This window comes from Pteropus vampyrus, unplaced genomic scaffold (genome assembly GCF_000151845.1).
Source record: "Pteropus vampyrus isolate Shadow unplaced genomic scaffold, Pvam_2.0 Scaffold347, whole genome shotgun sequence".
In the NCBI taxonomy this organism is placed as follows: domain Eukaryota; kingdom Metazoa; phylum Chordata; class Mammalia; order Chiroptera; family Pteropodidae; genus Pteropus; species Pteropus vampyrus.
This window is the reverse complement of record NW_011889128.1, coordinates 850,830-865,625: the sequence shown is the minus strand read 5'-3', so window position 1 is coordinate 865,625 and position 14,796 is coordinate 850,830. Positions and strand designations below refer to the sequence as shown.

The 14,796-nt window shown below is 54.7% G+C and overlaps 2 protein-coding genes and 1 long non-coding RNA gene across 6 annotated transcripts; 1 reads left to right on the top strand and 2 right to left on the bottom strand.

Annotated features, from left to right (window-relative positions):
* Nucleotides 1–12: 12 nt before the first annotated feature.
* PRSS8 (protease, serine 8) lies at nt 13–5,994 on the bottom strand. 2 transcript variants are annotated; one of them, XM_011378596.2, is made up of 6 exons: nt 3,748–5,994; nt 3,467–3,490; nt 1,910–2,072; nt 1,350–1,621; nt 1,098–1,264; nt 13–979 (listed from the first exon to the last, which is right to left on the bottom strand). In XM_011378596.2, the coding sequence occupies exons 1-6, from the start codon at nt 3,830–3,832 to the stop codon at nt 656–658; spliced, it is 1,035 nt and encodes a 344-aa protein (XP_011376898.1). In that variant the 5' UTR covers nt 3,833–5,994; the 3' UTR covers nt 13–655. The 2 variants fall into 2 exon arrangements, with proteins under 2 accessions (XP_011376898.1, XP_023378210.1); XM_023522442.1 differs by having other exon boundaries at nt 3,467–3,839.
* Nucleotides 5,995–6,257: 263 nt separating this feature from the next.
* PRSS36 (protease, serine 36) lies at nt 6,258–14,266 on the bottom strand. 3 transcript variants are annotated; one of them, XM_011378592.2, is made up of 15 exons: nt 14,230–14,266; nt 13,894–13,929; nt 13,697–13,732; nt 13,298–13,460; nt 12,577–12,857; nt 11,518–11,684; nt 9,732–9,981; nt 9,496–9,624; nt 8,894–9,151; nt 8,630–8,796; nt 7,962–8,199; nt 7,724–7,865; nt 7,175–7,440; nt 6,976–7,097; nt 6,258–6,772 (listed from the first exon to the last, which is right to left on the bottom strand). In XM_011378592.2, exons 1-15 carry the CDS (start codon nt 14,264–14,266, stop codon nt 6,494–6,496), a joined length of 2,571 nt encoding a protein of 856 aa, XP_011376894.1. In that variant the 3' UTR covers nt 6,258–6,493. The 3 variants fall into 3 exon arrangements, with proteins under 3 accessions (XP_011376894.1, XP_011376896.1, XP_011376897.1); XM_011378594.2 differs by having other exon boundaries at nt 8,645–8,796; XM_011378595.2 differs by lacking the exon at nt 6,976–7,097 and having other exon boundaries at nt 7,362–7,440.
* Nucleotides 8,823–10,105, top strand: LOC111730979. Its single transcript, XR_002776900.1, has 2 exons — nt 8,823–8,956; nt 9,500–10,105. It is a non-coding gene; the product is annotated as an uncharacterized LOC111730979 (long non-coding RNA).
* Nucleotides 14,267–14,796: the final 530 nt, after the last annotated feature.

Sequence of the window (14,796 nt, the reverse complement as noted above, 5' to 3'; positions counted from 1 at the left end):
CACACAGCCAACTGTGCTCAGAACATTTTACTCCTTGTAAACCCCCACCCCAGATCCAAGCCCAAGCCCAGTTCCGGTGGGGGCTCAGTCCTCCGGAGTCCAGGAGTTGGGGTTCAAGCAGGGCATGGCAACCAATGGGGCAAGATTGAGGCCTTTTCTGTCCTTGAAAACATGCTGTCCAGAGGCAGCTGTGGCCCAGAAGACAAGAAGAGGGTGAAGTGATGGGGCTTATCAGATGGAGCAGGTGGGGCACTGGAGCCAGCCCTTCAGCAGCAGTCAGCTGGGAAGCTGCCCAGTCTTCTAGAAACAAGAGCCAGGGCCCATTTTCTTAGCTAAGGGTCCTTGGGGGCTCCATAGGAGCCCAACCAATAGGCTTGTGGAGAACAGCTGGCCAGAAGTTCTAGCCAGTACACAGGCAGTAAAACTCTAGACTATGGGTTGTAGTCCCAAAGAACAAACCCAGGAGAGTGGGCTCAAAAGTCAGGATGGTGCCCTGGATTCCCATAGGGTCCTGGGAGGAAGGAGTGACTAAAGCCAGGCCTCAGTCCCAAAGAGTAGCAAGGAGGAGTCATGTCCATTCTTGGGAATGCAGATGTCTGTCCTTGGGTGTGATATGGCAGTCCTGGAAGCAGGGTCAGCTCTCGGGGTGAGTAGCTCAGTACTCCCACCATGGGTAGAGGAGGCCCAGGGTCAGGGCTAGTGGCAGCAGAAGGATGGGCCCCAGTAAACCCTGGGCCAGGGCAGAGTTGAAGGCCAGATGTTTGCTGCAGAGGTTGATATCGGGCTGGGACTCTTGGAATTGAGGGAGCACACGAGGCTGGAGCTCTGCCACATGGCGGTGAATCCAGGAGGCATAGCTGGAGGTCAGAGTGTACACACCTGGCCTGTTGGGGGCCCCACAGGCATCACCCCAGCTCACAATGCCCGCCAGGTACCAGAGGCCCCCAGCAGGGCATGAGAGTGGGCCCCCAGAGTCACCCTGAGGAGAAAAGCCATACAACAGCTGTCAGGACTAGGCCCCAGGCCTCCAGTCACATATGCCCTCATTTCCCAAGATGCACTTGTCTCATGTCTTCCACTGGACCCCCTGTATTTACCTGGCAGGCATCCATGCCCCCCTTCACATAGCCAGCACACACCATGTCCTGCTGGATAGAGTGGGGCTCACTGGGCTTGGCGTCGATATTGTACAGGCAGTTACATGTTTCACGACTGATCAGTGGTACTTCAAGTTGCTGTAGTGGCCTGGGGGCCTGGAGGCTCACTGTGGGAGCAAAAGATGCTTAGCCAGGGCCTCCTACTCTGAGTCAGTCTCCCTCCATGCCTCTAAACATCAGCGTCCAGCTCACCTGAAGGGGCCACATGGCCCCATCCAGTAACAGTACATTGGAGGCCATTGGGGAAGGAGGCATTGGCTGCAGGGAGGCAGATGGGCCGGATATAGCGGGAGAAGGTGATGGGGCTGCTGAGATGGAGGAGTGCAATGTCACCCTGGGAGCCCTCGTGGCGGTAGCTGGTGTGAAGGATGATCTGTGCCACGGTGCGGACCTCAGCCTCAGGGGTGTAAGCATCCAGCTGGTGGGCCCCCAGCTTTACCTCGTATTCTTCCTTGTAGTGTTCCCTGCGAGCAGTGGGCAAAGGCTGGGACTCAGGAGACTTGTCCTGGTTCCTTGATCCCGGTTGCCTTGCAGCATCCAACCCCAGATCTGATCCCAGGCAAAGGACCATTCAAGCCCCAAACTGTGCCCTCGTTTTATCCTCTGACCTGTTACTTCTGGCCTTCATTCCTGATTGGTCCTTTCAGACTTTATTGATACCCCTGGACCCAACACAAACCTGACCTCTGACCTAAACTGACCCCTGAACTTTGACCTCCAGCCCACTTTTGACTTCCCTGCCCAGCTGGTACCTTGGGAAGCAGTGAGCAGCCGACAGCACCCACTGCTCAGAGACGAGAGAACCGCCACACACGTGGATGCCATCATAGATGATGCTGACCTGCCAGGGCCACTGGCCTGGGGCTGCACTGCTACCACCTGTGATGCGTGCTTGGGAGGCCACACCGCAGGAGACTGCCCAAGGAGGAAAGGGAGGGAGTCAGGCCCTTCTGGGGTCCCCACACCAGGTTCTTAGCTTGGTTTCGACCTTAGGAAGAGTTCACAGATGCCAGCCACTCCTTTGTCACCATCCCACAGCTTCCCAGGCATGGTCAGTTTTGCTGCCTTGCCATCCTTGACCCATTACCTAACTCAGGTCTCATACAGCTTCCTTCCTCTCAGGTCTTCCTGCCTTCCATTCAGCCCATCCCTTATAAGTCTGAAGATCTTTATAAACAAGAAATCTGGCTGGCTCATAACTGTTTAAATCCTTCCTTGGTTCTACACTGCTATTAAGATACATTCCAGGCCTTCCATGACACTGCCATCTATTCCAGCTATCCCTCTAGCCATCCCCATCACAGACAGGGGGCCACACACACTTGTTCGCTTCTAGATCTTGGCTTATCCAGGTCACTCTGCCTGGAATACCTTTCCTCATCCCTTCTTTGCTCAGCAAACTCTGATTTGCCTATGGAGGCTGTTCAAATGGCAGCCCCTCCTTAGCCTGCCCTGACCTGCTTAGGCAATACACTGGAGTTCCCAGGGCCTGACACTGCCCAATCACAGGATAGTTCTGTCTGCTTCAACCACACCAACCTGGGCACTCCCTATAAGGGTAAGGACTAGAGCAGAGCCCTATGACCCCAGCGCATAGCATAGGGCTGGGCACACAGATAGAGTAGTGGATGTGTATTGAACAAAGGAATAGAACAGCGGGGCTCTCATGGTGCAAAGGCTGCCCCGCCCCCACAGAGGCCAGCTGTTAGGAACAGGACCCAAAAGCCCTTCACAAAGTCACCTTCCCGGAAGCAAAGAAAACTGCCTAGACAGGCTCCTCCTCCTCTCTCCATAATAATAACAATAGCTACTATTTAGTGACTGTTAAAGCAATGCGAGGCCCTGCAGGGGCTTTCACTTCCTCTATCTTCTGCACTCCTCACAAGATACCAAGAGATAGACATCAACTTCAGTTTAGAGGTGAGAGGACTGGCCAACCACACAGCCCGTAAGTGGTGAAGCCAGGACTGAAAACCTGACTCAGTCTGATGGTGTGCCTTTGAAGAAAGGAGACCTTCATTTCCCCCAAAACAACCCACCTTTGGAGTCAGACCCAGCTCTGCCATTTGTGTGCCTTTAGGCAAGTCAGTTCTCTATACCTCATCTTCTCTATCCCTAGAATAAGGGTTATAATCTCCGTCTCACAGAGCTATTGGGGGGACTTAAATAAGACAGTAACGGGTGGGGTGAGCCAGCCAGGCCGAAAGAGGGTCAGGCACTCATTAAACATTCCATGGGAATCTGAATCTATGTCCCCTTCTCTTTCCCTCCCTTATTCCCCCTCTTCCCCAAAAGCATGCCTCACTCACCTTCTGCCCTGGCCCCATCAGCTCCTGGAGGGCAAGAGAAAGAGGGAGGAGTAAGCAGGGAGACTGAAGTCTTCAGATTCCTTAGTGCCTGCCATTTCTTTGGACAGCTGCCCCCGGCCCCCTTAAGGACGCCAAAGCTGAAGGGAGAGGGAGTGGCCAAGAGCCTAGGGAGCCCGGTGTTCTTGAGCCCAAGATAAGGGTTGCACCCCAGGAAAGGGTTTATACCCTGAGCCCTGTTCACCACCCCTCCCCACAATCCTTGCCCACACATAGTCACTCACCTAGCTCTGACCGGAAAATTCCAAGCAAAAGCAGAATGGCCACAGCCTCCAGCTGCCTGGGCTCCAGGCCTGCTTTCTGGGCCATGGCCCAGGACAAGGGCCCCTGGGAAGACACCAGGCACTCAAGGGAAGGAACTGAGAAGGACTGGCTTAGAAGGCAAGATCTCGTTGGACCCAGAGGGACAGGATCCCAGAATACAGGAAGATCGGAGTAAGTGTCCAAGGCTGGCTTCGAAAGTGGGGAGCAGGCGCAAGGGGAGACGCTGGAACCTTCACAGCTGTCAGTGAGGACGCATCTCCGGCACAGCCTGGTCACGCAGAGACCTTCCAGAGTGACAGCTTCTAGGAGAAAGGCACCTACCTGCCGGCCCCTCCCCTGGCCCCGCCCTCACTGCTCAAGTCTGCCAGCTTCTCTTGCCACCAAAGTCCTGAATCCTCTGAGAGCCGGGGGGGGGGGGGGGGGGGGGGGTATGTGTGTGTGTGTGTGGCCGCGCAGCTAGGGGGCGGGGCGGGGGGCGGGTGACTGATCCACTAGAGAGCAGCCCCAGGCAGGGCTGGAAACTGGAAATCCTGATGACCCAGCTCCTCATAGGGCCACCCAGCTGCTCTTGGCCTCAGGTCTTTCAGGTCTCCCAGACCAGTTTTGACCCTCAGGGCTTGGCCCAGCCTCTGTTATCATGGGGCCACAGCCACTCCTACCCTGTTCCCTCCTTAGGTCCAGTATCAAGCCTAGGACATGGGGTCTGCCCCATGCTAGGGGCCGTTTTCTGTAGAGCCTGCAGCCTCATATGTGTGGTGAGGCGTGGTGAGCGTGTCTGGCAATGCCAATCATCTCACAAATATTCACTAAGTGCCTACAGTGTTCCAGGCACAGGAGACAACACAGACACTGTCCCTGCCTTCCCTGAGCTCACCCTGAAGTAAGGATGACGGGCTTGACTCAAATAATCACACAAGCAATTATAGAATAATTTCAAACTAGGAACTATGATGAAGAAAGAAAGGAAGCTCTGGAAGCCATACACAGGAACTTGATATAGGCTGGCATCCAGAAGGAAGTACCTTCAGAACTGAGACCTAAAAAGGGTTATGAAAAGGTGTTAGCAAGGCAAAGATGGGGGAAGAGTGGTTTAGGCAAAGCATTCTCAGATGGAGGGTGCACGTGGCCCAGGTTCAGGAAAAGAAGAACTGAGTGACTGGGTCAGGAGTCAGGCACATCCTCTATGAGCATATGAGTCTGTGAGAAATTGCGAATGCATTTTGGTTTCAAGCTTCAGAAAAACAGCCCTGCTTCCCCACATACCTTCCATAGACTAGGGGTCTGGACCTCTGGGCCAAGACTTCAGTGCCCAAGCTAGAGAGCAGGAAATTCCTGAAGTGGGTGAAGGGATGGAAGCCGACTCTCAAAGGGGTCTAAGCTGGGGAGGTGGGGCAAGACACTGGGCATTGTGAGTGTGTTTGGGTAGAGAATGGGGTATGTTAAATGTTTGTGGGGGATGGCATATGGGTGACTGACTAGGTACAGGATGGGGATATGTGTCCTGTGGAGATTCAGGGACCTGGCAGCTAAAGATAAGCCTGGCCTTTTAAGAACTTCTGCCCATCTCCCTAGTCTCCCAAGGAGAACTTCCAGCTGCCCTCTATGTCTCTCCTCCCCCATCCTCTGCCTACTCAACTCAGAGATTTGATTCCAGACCCAGAGGTGACCCCTCTGCTACCCTCATCAGCTGGCTTCCACCCCAAGGACCCCCCTTCCCCAGGTCCCCATTTGTCCTTTTTCTGTGTTCAAACATCATCTCTAAGACCCTTTCCTGATGCCCAGCCAGGGGTGTCCATATGTATTCCTCACTACATAGGAAGCACTTCATGGTCTTATCCCTTAGACCCTAGCTATGCCATGACTTAGTAGTGGGACGGTAACATGCTTGAATTAGTGCAGGGAGATGCACCACGGAGTGGCGGGGGAGGTGGTGGGAGGCACTTACAAGGACGGTGATGGGTCCCAAACCTGGGGCCACTGGGAAGGATGTGAAAGTGGTGGACCCTTAAAGGGTACCCTTTAACCTTGAAGGGTGCCATGTATGTGTACTGGGGATGCTGGAGGTATACTTTGGGGCATCATTCATCAGGGTGTGTAGATGGGGGCAGCTCCCTGTGGGTATAGGATACAGTAGGCAGACCCTAGACTCCCAGACTCCTGGGCCTTTGCTCTGAAGACCCTCACACTGTCCTTGCTCTGGGGGGAGGGGCAGCAGAGTCAGAACTAGGGCTAAAGTGTCCAGCAGGTGCTGGGGATGCTGATTCCATTGAGGAGATGACACACACCCAGCTGGCCACCCAAACTCCCCCACCCTGGGGCAGGAATGAGGGACAGCTGCCACGTTATCAGGGACACATTTCCTGGGAGCCCAACGCCTGACTCACAGTGGCCCAGGAGGGAGGGGCCTTATCCCTTGGGCTTCTCTCTAGTACCCCCAGCCTGCCCTCAGCAATGCCACAAGGCCCACGTATCTGTTTACACCTTTATTGGCTGATCCTGCTGCCCCCAAGAATTCCAGGGCACAAAATAGCTGGGCACTGAGACCCAGTTATGGGAAGCCAGTGCAGTCTAGGTGGGTGGGGAGCTCTGGAGGAGCAAAGGGAATAAAAACCAGTTAGGTCACATTCCAGCCCCACTGGGGTGGAAGTGGAGGGCTGGAGGGGATGGGGGAAGGACAAAGGGAGGTGGCCCAGGGACCCAGGCCCCTCAGCCCTGGATTAGGGGAGTCAGTAGCAGCAGGAACAGAACAGCAGAAGAGGAGCCTGAGGCCCCAGCCATGTCTAGGGGGCAGAGGTTGCTGCCTTCAGGGAGCCAGTAGGGGGAGCCACTGGGGGGCAGGAAATGGGCCTCTCCCACTGTATGGGAGAGCCAGGCCTCTTCAGGGCCAGTGGTGGCAAACAGCTCCCGGCTTCCTTGAACAGCAATGCCCACGAAGACCCAGGAGCCTCCTTCAGTCTGGCACAAGAGCAGAGGTGCTGAGGCCACCTGCAGAGTCAGAGCAAAAGCCAAAGGGTCTCTTACTCTCGCTCCTGGTTCCTTGTACCTTCTTCTAGGGTCCAGCCTCAAAGTACTGCTTCTTCCCATTTGGGGCCCACTACCTGAGAATTCCAACCCTGTTCTCTCTCTAGGGTCCAGCTGCCCAGCACTGCATCTCCCCTGCCTGGACCAGGATGCCCAGGCACCTGTACCTCACACCGGTCTTCTTGCCCCTCTGCATACAGGACACAGAGAGTCCCAGGAGTCAGGATGCCCTGATAGAGGCAGTGACAGAGTCGTGATGTCAAGATGGAAACAGCAGCAGCCACGGGGACTAGAGAGAGGAGAGAGGGTTGTCCCAGGAATTCTTGCCTCCAGTCACTTCTCACCCGCAGGATCCAGGGATCTCACCTCGGTCCTGGGGATCCTTCCAGCCCAACACCCAGCAGCTGGCCCCCAGGGGGATGCCCCCTGGGTGAAGGCAGATGGACAAGGCTGAAGGGGAGGGCTCTATCTGGGAGCTCAGCTCCAGGAGGGCCAGTGGGGGGCGAAGTCCCAAGTGCCGGGGCAGACGGATGCTGATGACCAACCGGGATACCTGCTGGCCCTGTGGGAGGGGGCTGGCCCCTGCCCGGCCCAAGTATACTTCAATGTAAGGTACTGTTGTAGAGCCTGGCCTGTTGGAACAAGACCCAATGTCACCTCCTGTCCACCCTCCCACCATCACCCTCTTGCTGATAAAGTCCTTCCCAGTCCCGGGAAAGGGTGGAATGAATCTCCAAGGTCATTCCACTAACTCCTTTATTGTTCTTCCTTCCAAATCTCTTTTCTGTCTCAAAACATTTCACAGCAGTTCTCCTGTGCTGTAAGAACCCTAAGGTAGACTGTCCCACTATTGAAAGGGTCCTTTGGCCCATCTCCCAATTTTCTCCTCTTGCCCAGGAGTTAGGTGAGACCCACCTGAGGACACAGTGAGTGGCTGCCAAGACCCAGCCTGGGGCCACGAGGATCCCAGTGCAGACTCGATCACCAGCAACATGTACCTCTGCCATCCAGGGCCACAGGAGCCCCATCGGAGCGGGCTCTGGCCGCAGGCCACAGGCTAGGGAGAGGAGGTGACCACCTCAGCTGACCCCAGAAGTCCCTACCATGGATCTAAGCATCCCTCAAAACTAAGCTTCAAAGGCTCCCCCCTCACCACCATGCTCTGTGCGGGGTGGACAAATCTGTGTTTCAGTCTCCTCTCCCTCAGAGCCCCAGTCCCAGGCCAGCTGGTCCTCTAAGTAGGCTCCCTGAGTCACATGGCCGATCCATGGGCCGTGGGTCTGCAGAGGGTGGAAGGCTCTGGGACGTAGGCAGCCACTGGAGAAGTCTCTGATTCCAGCCAGGAACCAGGTCCCCTCCTCCTGGCACAGAAGGCTCCAACTTGATTCGTTCTGCAGCAAGAGAATGTGTGTTACCAATCTGTGCGTGTGTGTAAATTGATAGAGGATATTAAAGGCCCTGGGGCTTTCCTGGACTTCACATTCTTCGGTTCTCGGACATAAGTTCCCACTTCCTCCAAGCCAGGGTCCAATACTAATCAGTATAAGAAGTCAGCCCTCACTTTACGATTCCCTTTAAATCCCGGGGTAAGCGAGAAGGCCCGACAGCGCCCAGGACCAGCTTCAGGTCCAGCTTCAGGCCCCTCCCCAAAGTCTTCCAAGGCTAGACTCCGCCCCCAGAGTGTTCTGGCCTCGCTTTAACCCTGTCTCCGCCTCCAGCGCATTCAGCCTAGATCCCAGTCTCTCTCAGGCTAGGTTGCCAGCCCGCTGGGCCTCTCTCGGAGTCCTACGCAGACCCGTAGGCTCCGCCCCCGCCGCTTACCCAGCAGTGGCCCGCCTCCTCCTCCTCCTCCCGGTAGGCGGGGCAGAGCTTGTGCGGCGGGTGCCCCGGCGGTGGAACCAACGCCCCCTGGCGGCCGTACAGGCAGTGACACCACCAGCCGCTTAACAGCTCCGCCTCCAGCAGCGCGGTGGGGCCAGACGCAGGTCCTGGAAGAGAAAATGGTGGGAGCTCGCGCCGCGGTGCCGTTTGGCCCCGCGCCATCCCGCCCTGCCCCGCCCCGCCCCTCGCCGGGCCCCTGCTCACCGCCGCTGCCCCAGCGAGCCAGGCGACAGCGGCTTCCCGGCAGGAAATAATGTTCTGGGTGAGGTAGGCACACTGGCCGTGGGCCCAAGCTCAGGTTCACGGGCGCGCGCAGCTGCAGCAGCACCAGGTCAGAGGTGTCGTCCCAGGAGGCGTTCTTGTGAGGCACGAGGCGCGCCACCTGTTCCGGGCGAGGGCGCGAGGGCAATAGCACGCGCCAATTGTCCAGGTCGCGGGGCGGGCGGTCTGTGCTCCTGGGGTTGAGGGATAGAGACTAGGGACGTGGGCCGGATCTTGCACATTCGGCTCGGAATCTCGCACCCCTGGCTTAGGCTCCATATCCCAGGCTAGTATCCTGCATCCCAGGCCTGGGAAATGCTCACCAAGACCCCCGCATCCTTGATCAAACATACTACTCCTTTACTCGTCCCCAATGGGCTGGAACCCCGCTTCGTGAGTTGGACCTTACACATCCTAAAGAGACCCCTTGCACTCCAGATTGAGGTGCCCCCCACTCTTACTGCACAAGGGTTGGAGCCAGGTAGTGTCTCAGGCCAGTGGGGGGAGGGCAAGAATCTGTCTGACATGTGGGTTTTTCACTCACTCCAGGAAGCAGCTGGCAGGTACCAAGACCCAGCTTTCAGACACCAGCGCCCCATGGCAGGGTTTGGATCCTGGCACCATCACCTGAGCCTCCCAGGGCCAGGCCCCTGGCTGTGGGGCTTTCCCGCACTCTAAGGGGTGAGAAGCCTGGGTCAGGGGACCTCTTGAACCCCAGCACTTTCCACCCCAACTCAAACCTCCCATGTCCTGCCAACTCCCAGAAGTCCTGCCCCCTCACCTGGCAGGGTGATGGTGCAGTTCTCATCCTTGAGCTCCCAGGGGCCTGACTGGAGCTCTGGGGACTGGCTGGGAAAGACAGGCTCAGACTCTGAGCCCATCACCTGTTCTCGAATCCAAGCCTCATAGGGAGCCACAGCAGTGAAGACTCCCGGCCGGTTCCTCCGTCCACAGCCAAAGCCGAAGCTGGTGATTCCTGCCTGGAACCATCGGCCGCCCTCCTCACAGACCAGGGGCCCCCCAGAGTCTCCCTGATGATAGATGACTCAGTGTCAAGGAGTCAGCTCAGGGACACACCAGCTTATCCTGGGCCACCTTGCAAAGTTTCTACACCTCTTCATGTTGGTCCAACACACAGCCACCTTCTCCTAGGAACCTGCTTTGGCTGTGTCGTCTTCTGTTTTTTTTCCCTACAGCTCTAAACAGAAGACAGCCTCATAAAGCAGAAAGGCTGATGAACAGCCAGCCAATGCCAGGAGTACCAAATTAATGCATTAAAGGCCATGCTGGACAGGCCTGCAGGTCTCACTCAGAGCCAAATGTTCAATGAATAGTTCAAGTAAATGCTGTCTTAGTTTTCTAAGTTCACCTAGTTGTTAAAGTAAATCAGAGGTGCCAGCCTTGAGGAGGCAGAGGCTGTTAGAAATATGGAATCTAAAAGCAGCAAAAAGAGAGTTTGAAAGCAAGTAAAGAGGAAGAACTACAATGCACAGACACTAAAACAAGGGTTCTGGGTCATTTAATGCTTAGGGGCATTGTCCCTAAAACATCTCTATTCCAAGTCAGGCATCCCTGTAACCTGAACGAGGTCACAAAGAAGGCTCAGAATCATCTGTGCTGTCCAATATGGTAGATACTATTTTAGTTATAATTAAATAAAATTAAAAATATAATTTCTCAGTCACACTAACCGCATTGCAAATGTTCAATAGCTAATGTGGCTAGTGACTACTATCCTGGACGGTGCAGATATAGAACCGTTCCATCACTGTAGGAAGTTCTATTGGACAGCGCTGGTCTAGAGGAATTTGAATTGTTTGTAGTCCTGTTCAAGGAGGCAGAGGATTATATCCGTAGGTTCTGGAACCTCATAATTGGAAGGGACCCTGAAGACCATCTGGAATCCCCATCACCATGATGCATGCTGAGTGCCCTAAAAATGTGTCTTTGAGGAAAGTTTCTGGGAAAAATGGTTAAAATATACTATATTTTGGCCTTTGGTAGGTTATCTGGAAAATTCATTCTGTAAAGGATTAATTCATTTCAAATATAACTATTATCTACTAAGTAACAGGTGCTATGCTATGCTCTGGGATATGGAATTATAATAATAATAACTAGTACTTATTTAGCTCTTATTAAGGACGATGCACTGTTCTGAGTACTCTTATACATACAAAATTCATTTAACCATCATAACCACCCTATGAGGTAGGTAACACAGTCATCTCCATTTTCTAGATGAGAAAGTCTAGACATAGGGAGATTAAATAACTTGGTCAAGGTCATACAGCTAATAAGTGGTGGTGCTGAACTTCAAACCAGGCCAGTTCACTCCAGAGTCTGACACGTAGCCACTGCACTATACTGCCATAAATAACAATGCTTACTTGAGCCCCCAGTTCTGTCCATTTATAATCAATCCCATCCATTGGCAATCTTGTCCTCTTTTTGCAAATGAGGCTCAGAGACAGAAGAGAGATAAGATTTGCCTATTTCCCACACTGCTTCCTATTGGTTAGTGCTCTGCCTGGCCCTGTCAGTCAGGAGCAAGGGCCTCCCCTTACCTGGCAGGTGTCCCTGCGACCCTCTGGGTAGCCAGCACACAACATCCCTGGCAATAGCTGAAAAGTGAGGTTGAAGGGGCCGGGCCGGCTGTAGAGACACTGACAGGCAGCCTCTCCCAACAGCCTTAGCTCCACTTCTTGCAGCACCCAGGGGAGAGGCAAGGGGTCTGTAGGCAGAACCAGAGAGCAAATGCTTTGAGGCAGATATAGAGCCCCCTGTTCCCCAGGGCTCAGCTTTATCACTTTCAGCTGCCTCCTGGACATCTCTATCTAGATGCCCCATGACACTTTAGGCCACCACATCCAAAAACAATCATCTTCTCCTGCTCCTCTCTGTCCTTCCTGTATCCTCATCTCAGCAATGGCCCCATCAAGCACCCAGTGAGAGCTGCCATGGATGGTTGTGTACTGCACAAAGGTACCCAGCCAACAAAGGACACATGTGAGGGCTAAAATCACTAAGCTCTGAGCCTTGGCATAGGCTGTGTTGGTCCTGGGAGAACACTCTTTTCAAAAAAGATGCCATATGTACTAGATGCAGTCCTATACCAAGTTGCCAAGCGTGGAATCTGGGTGTCACCTGTGACCCTGGTCTCAACTTCTCCTCTCAAGTGAGTTTCCAAGGGCTTTTTGCTTGTTATGTTCATTGACTATCTCTAATGCCTAACACAGCGACTGGCACAAGGAGGTGCTAAAAATATCTGTTGAATGAATGAAAGACAGACTGAATGAATGAGGGTGAAGAGGTGATTAGGGATAAGACAGGAAGTGGGGAGTAGAAAGATGAATGGGGAGAAGATAGGATGGGAGGAAGGAGGATGGGAGGAAAGGCGGGCAGAAACTGACATTTGCTGAGAGCCTACTATACATACACCAGATGCTGTGCATTGGTGTTGGGATCGCCTAGGGTAAAAATATCTAAAATGCATTAATTACTGCTATGCTAGTCACTGTGTTATAGACTTTACGAGGATTTTCTTATTGAAGCCACGCAACAACCCCATGAAAGTGGGCACTATTTTCCTCAGTTTTCAGGGGGAGGAAGTCCACCTCACTCACCTTTTTCTTGTACGTCCCCCCAGCCCGTGGCCCAGCAGGCGGTGCCGTAAGCAAAGCGGTGCGAGGCCCTGGGCAGGCAGACTGGCCTCACGGCTGGACCCAGACTGGCAGGCGAGGCAAGGCGCAGGAGGGCCAAGTCGGCGCCCAGTTCCGCACTGCTGTAGTTGTCTGGCACCAGGATGGCCGCCACTGCGCGGACTTGCACGCCGTCCAGGGTCCCATCCTGGGAATGCACGCCCAGCAGTACAGACCACTCGGCCGCGGGCTCCAAGGTCCGGTTGCTGCACCAAGGCCGAGGAGGGCGGGGGTTAGGTCGACAGGAGCGGGTAGACCTTTGTGGGGGTTAGGGGCTCAGAGTCTGGGAGAAGGTGGAGTCAATAGGAACCCAGGAGGGGAGGAGTCGGATCCACTTTTGGGGTTGGGCCGCTCGAGTTTGATATAGACTCCTAAAAGGGGAAAGAGCGGATCCAGTTTGAAAGTGGTCTATTGGAGACCTGGGAACGATGCAGTTCGGACTTGGGTATTTAGTGAAGTGGTGGGACCAGTTTGCTGGCAGCCTCAGCACACTCGGAAACAGAACATCCCGCAGAGCGCCTAACTTCGGAGAAGGGTGAGATGGTGGCGGTGGCTAGTCTCCAAGTTAGCCTTGAGTAAGCGGGGTCAAGGTGCCGGGCCGGCTCGGCTTTTAAAGGAGAGGGGCTGGACATGGGCGAATACTCACTTCACGAAACAGTGAGCTGCGGAGAGGACCCAGGAGGGGGCGATGAGGGAGCCTCCGCAGATGTGGCCCCCGCCGTGATGCAGGCTTACCTGCCACGGCCAGCTTCTCGGCCGTGCATCTGAGCCCCCCACGATTCGGTCAGAGGGCTCAGGGTGACCGCAGTCTGCAATGGGGTACCGTGGAGGTCATAGCCCGCCTCTGTCTCCCAGGACAGAGAACCAGGTAACTCAGGACAAAGCCCCATCCACCACCCCACTTCAGTTTGCCCCCCTGAACAAAGAACAAAGAGAATCTGGGCACTTGTAAGTTTCTGGTCATTTCTGCCTCTGTCATCACATAGCCAGCCTTAAACTCCTTTAAGATCTGAGCCCACCCCCACTCTTACCCCGACCCCCTTACCCAGATCTTCAAGTTCTTCTTGGGCAGGACTGAGTACTGAGAAAGGGTAAAGAGAAGAAGATACTGGTGACTTCCAGCCCCTGACACTACCCATCCCTCATCTTTTTCTCCATCCTCCACCCCAAACCCGCCAGCACCCAATTCACTCCTATCTTTTCTGCCTCTGCACCTGACTCTCCCCAGTCCAGGTGCCTTACCTGAGTCCTCGAAGGCTCCTGGGATGGGGCTGATGGCTGGAAAGAAGGAGGCAGGAGGAGGCTGGAGACCTACACTTACAATGTGCCCTCCTTGACTCCCTCCCTTAGGCTTTACTGATACTCTATCTCTCCATGGCAGCCAGGTCTCCTTTCCCCTTCTTCTCATACACTATTCCTCTCCCTCTGACACATTACTCCCTCGTTTTTCTGATATCCCCCTCCCTTTTTTCTCCTCTGACACCGGACTTCCCACACAGAACCCAGGAGTCCTGCTTTCCATCTCCTCAGATGCTAGGACCCAGGTGCCTTCCAGCTCATCCCATCTCCTGAGGTTACCGAGGATCACAAGTGGGAGGAGCAGGTGCTGGAACATGGCACATTTGAGTCAGCTGGAGATACAGAAATGGGTTAAGGTCTGCTCTCTACCACAGCTCTGTCACTGTCTAGGCAGCCTGTGACTACAGATGGTTCTGAAGAGGCAGCCCCACCCTCCCTGGCCAGAGCCCATCTCTGGGAACCTGAGAGGATCTGGGGCTGGAAGGGTGAAGTAGGGAACCTGAAAGCCCATTCCAGAGCCCTGTTCCATCTCACATCTCTGGAGGCCCAGGGTAGGAGTGGAAGGCAGATGTCCTAATTCCAGGACACCTGTTGGGTGGGGGAGGGAGGAGTGAAGAACTCTGCGGGCAAAGACAGGAGATAGCCAGGGGCTGGGAGGTCAATGTTCTGTGTCCTTGGTGAGGCAGGGCTTCAGGTTAGCAGTGGCCCTTGGAACAGGAGAGGTGGCCCCTCATTGGCATGACTCACCTGAGACCTTACCTCTCTTTGAGGTGTGGCTACCCGGTGGCTTGGGCTTTTATTCTCACACAGCTCTGGTTACTGGAGTTGTTGGCCAGGTCAAGGAAG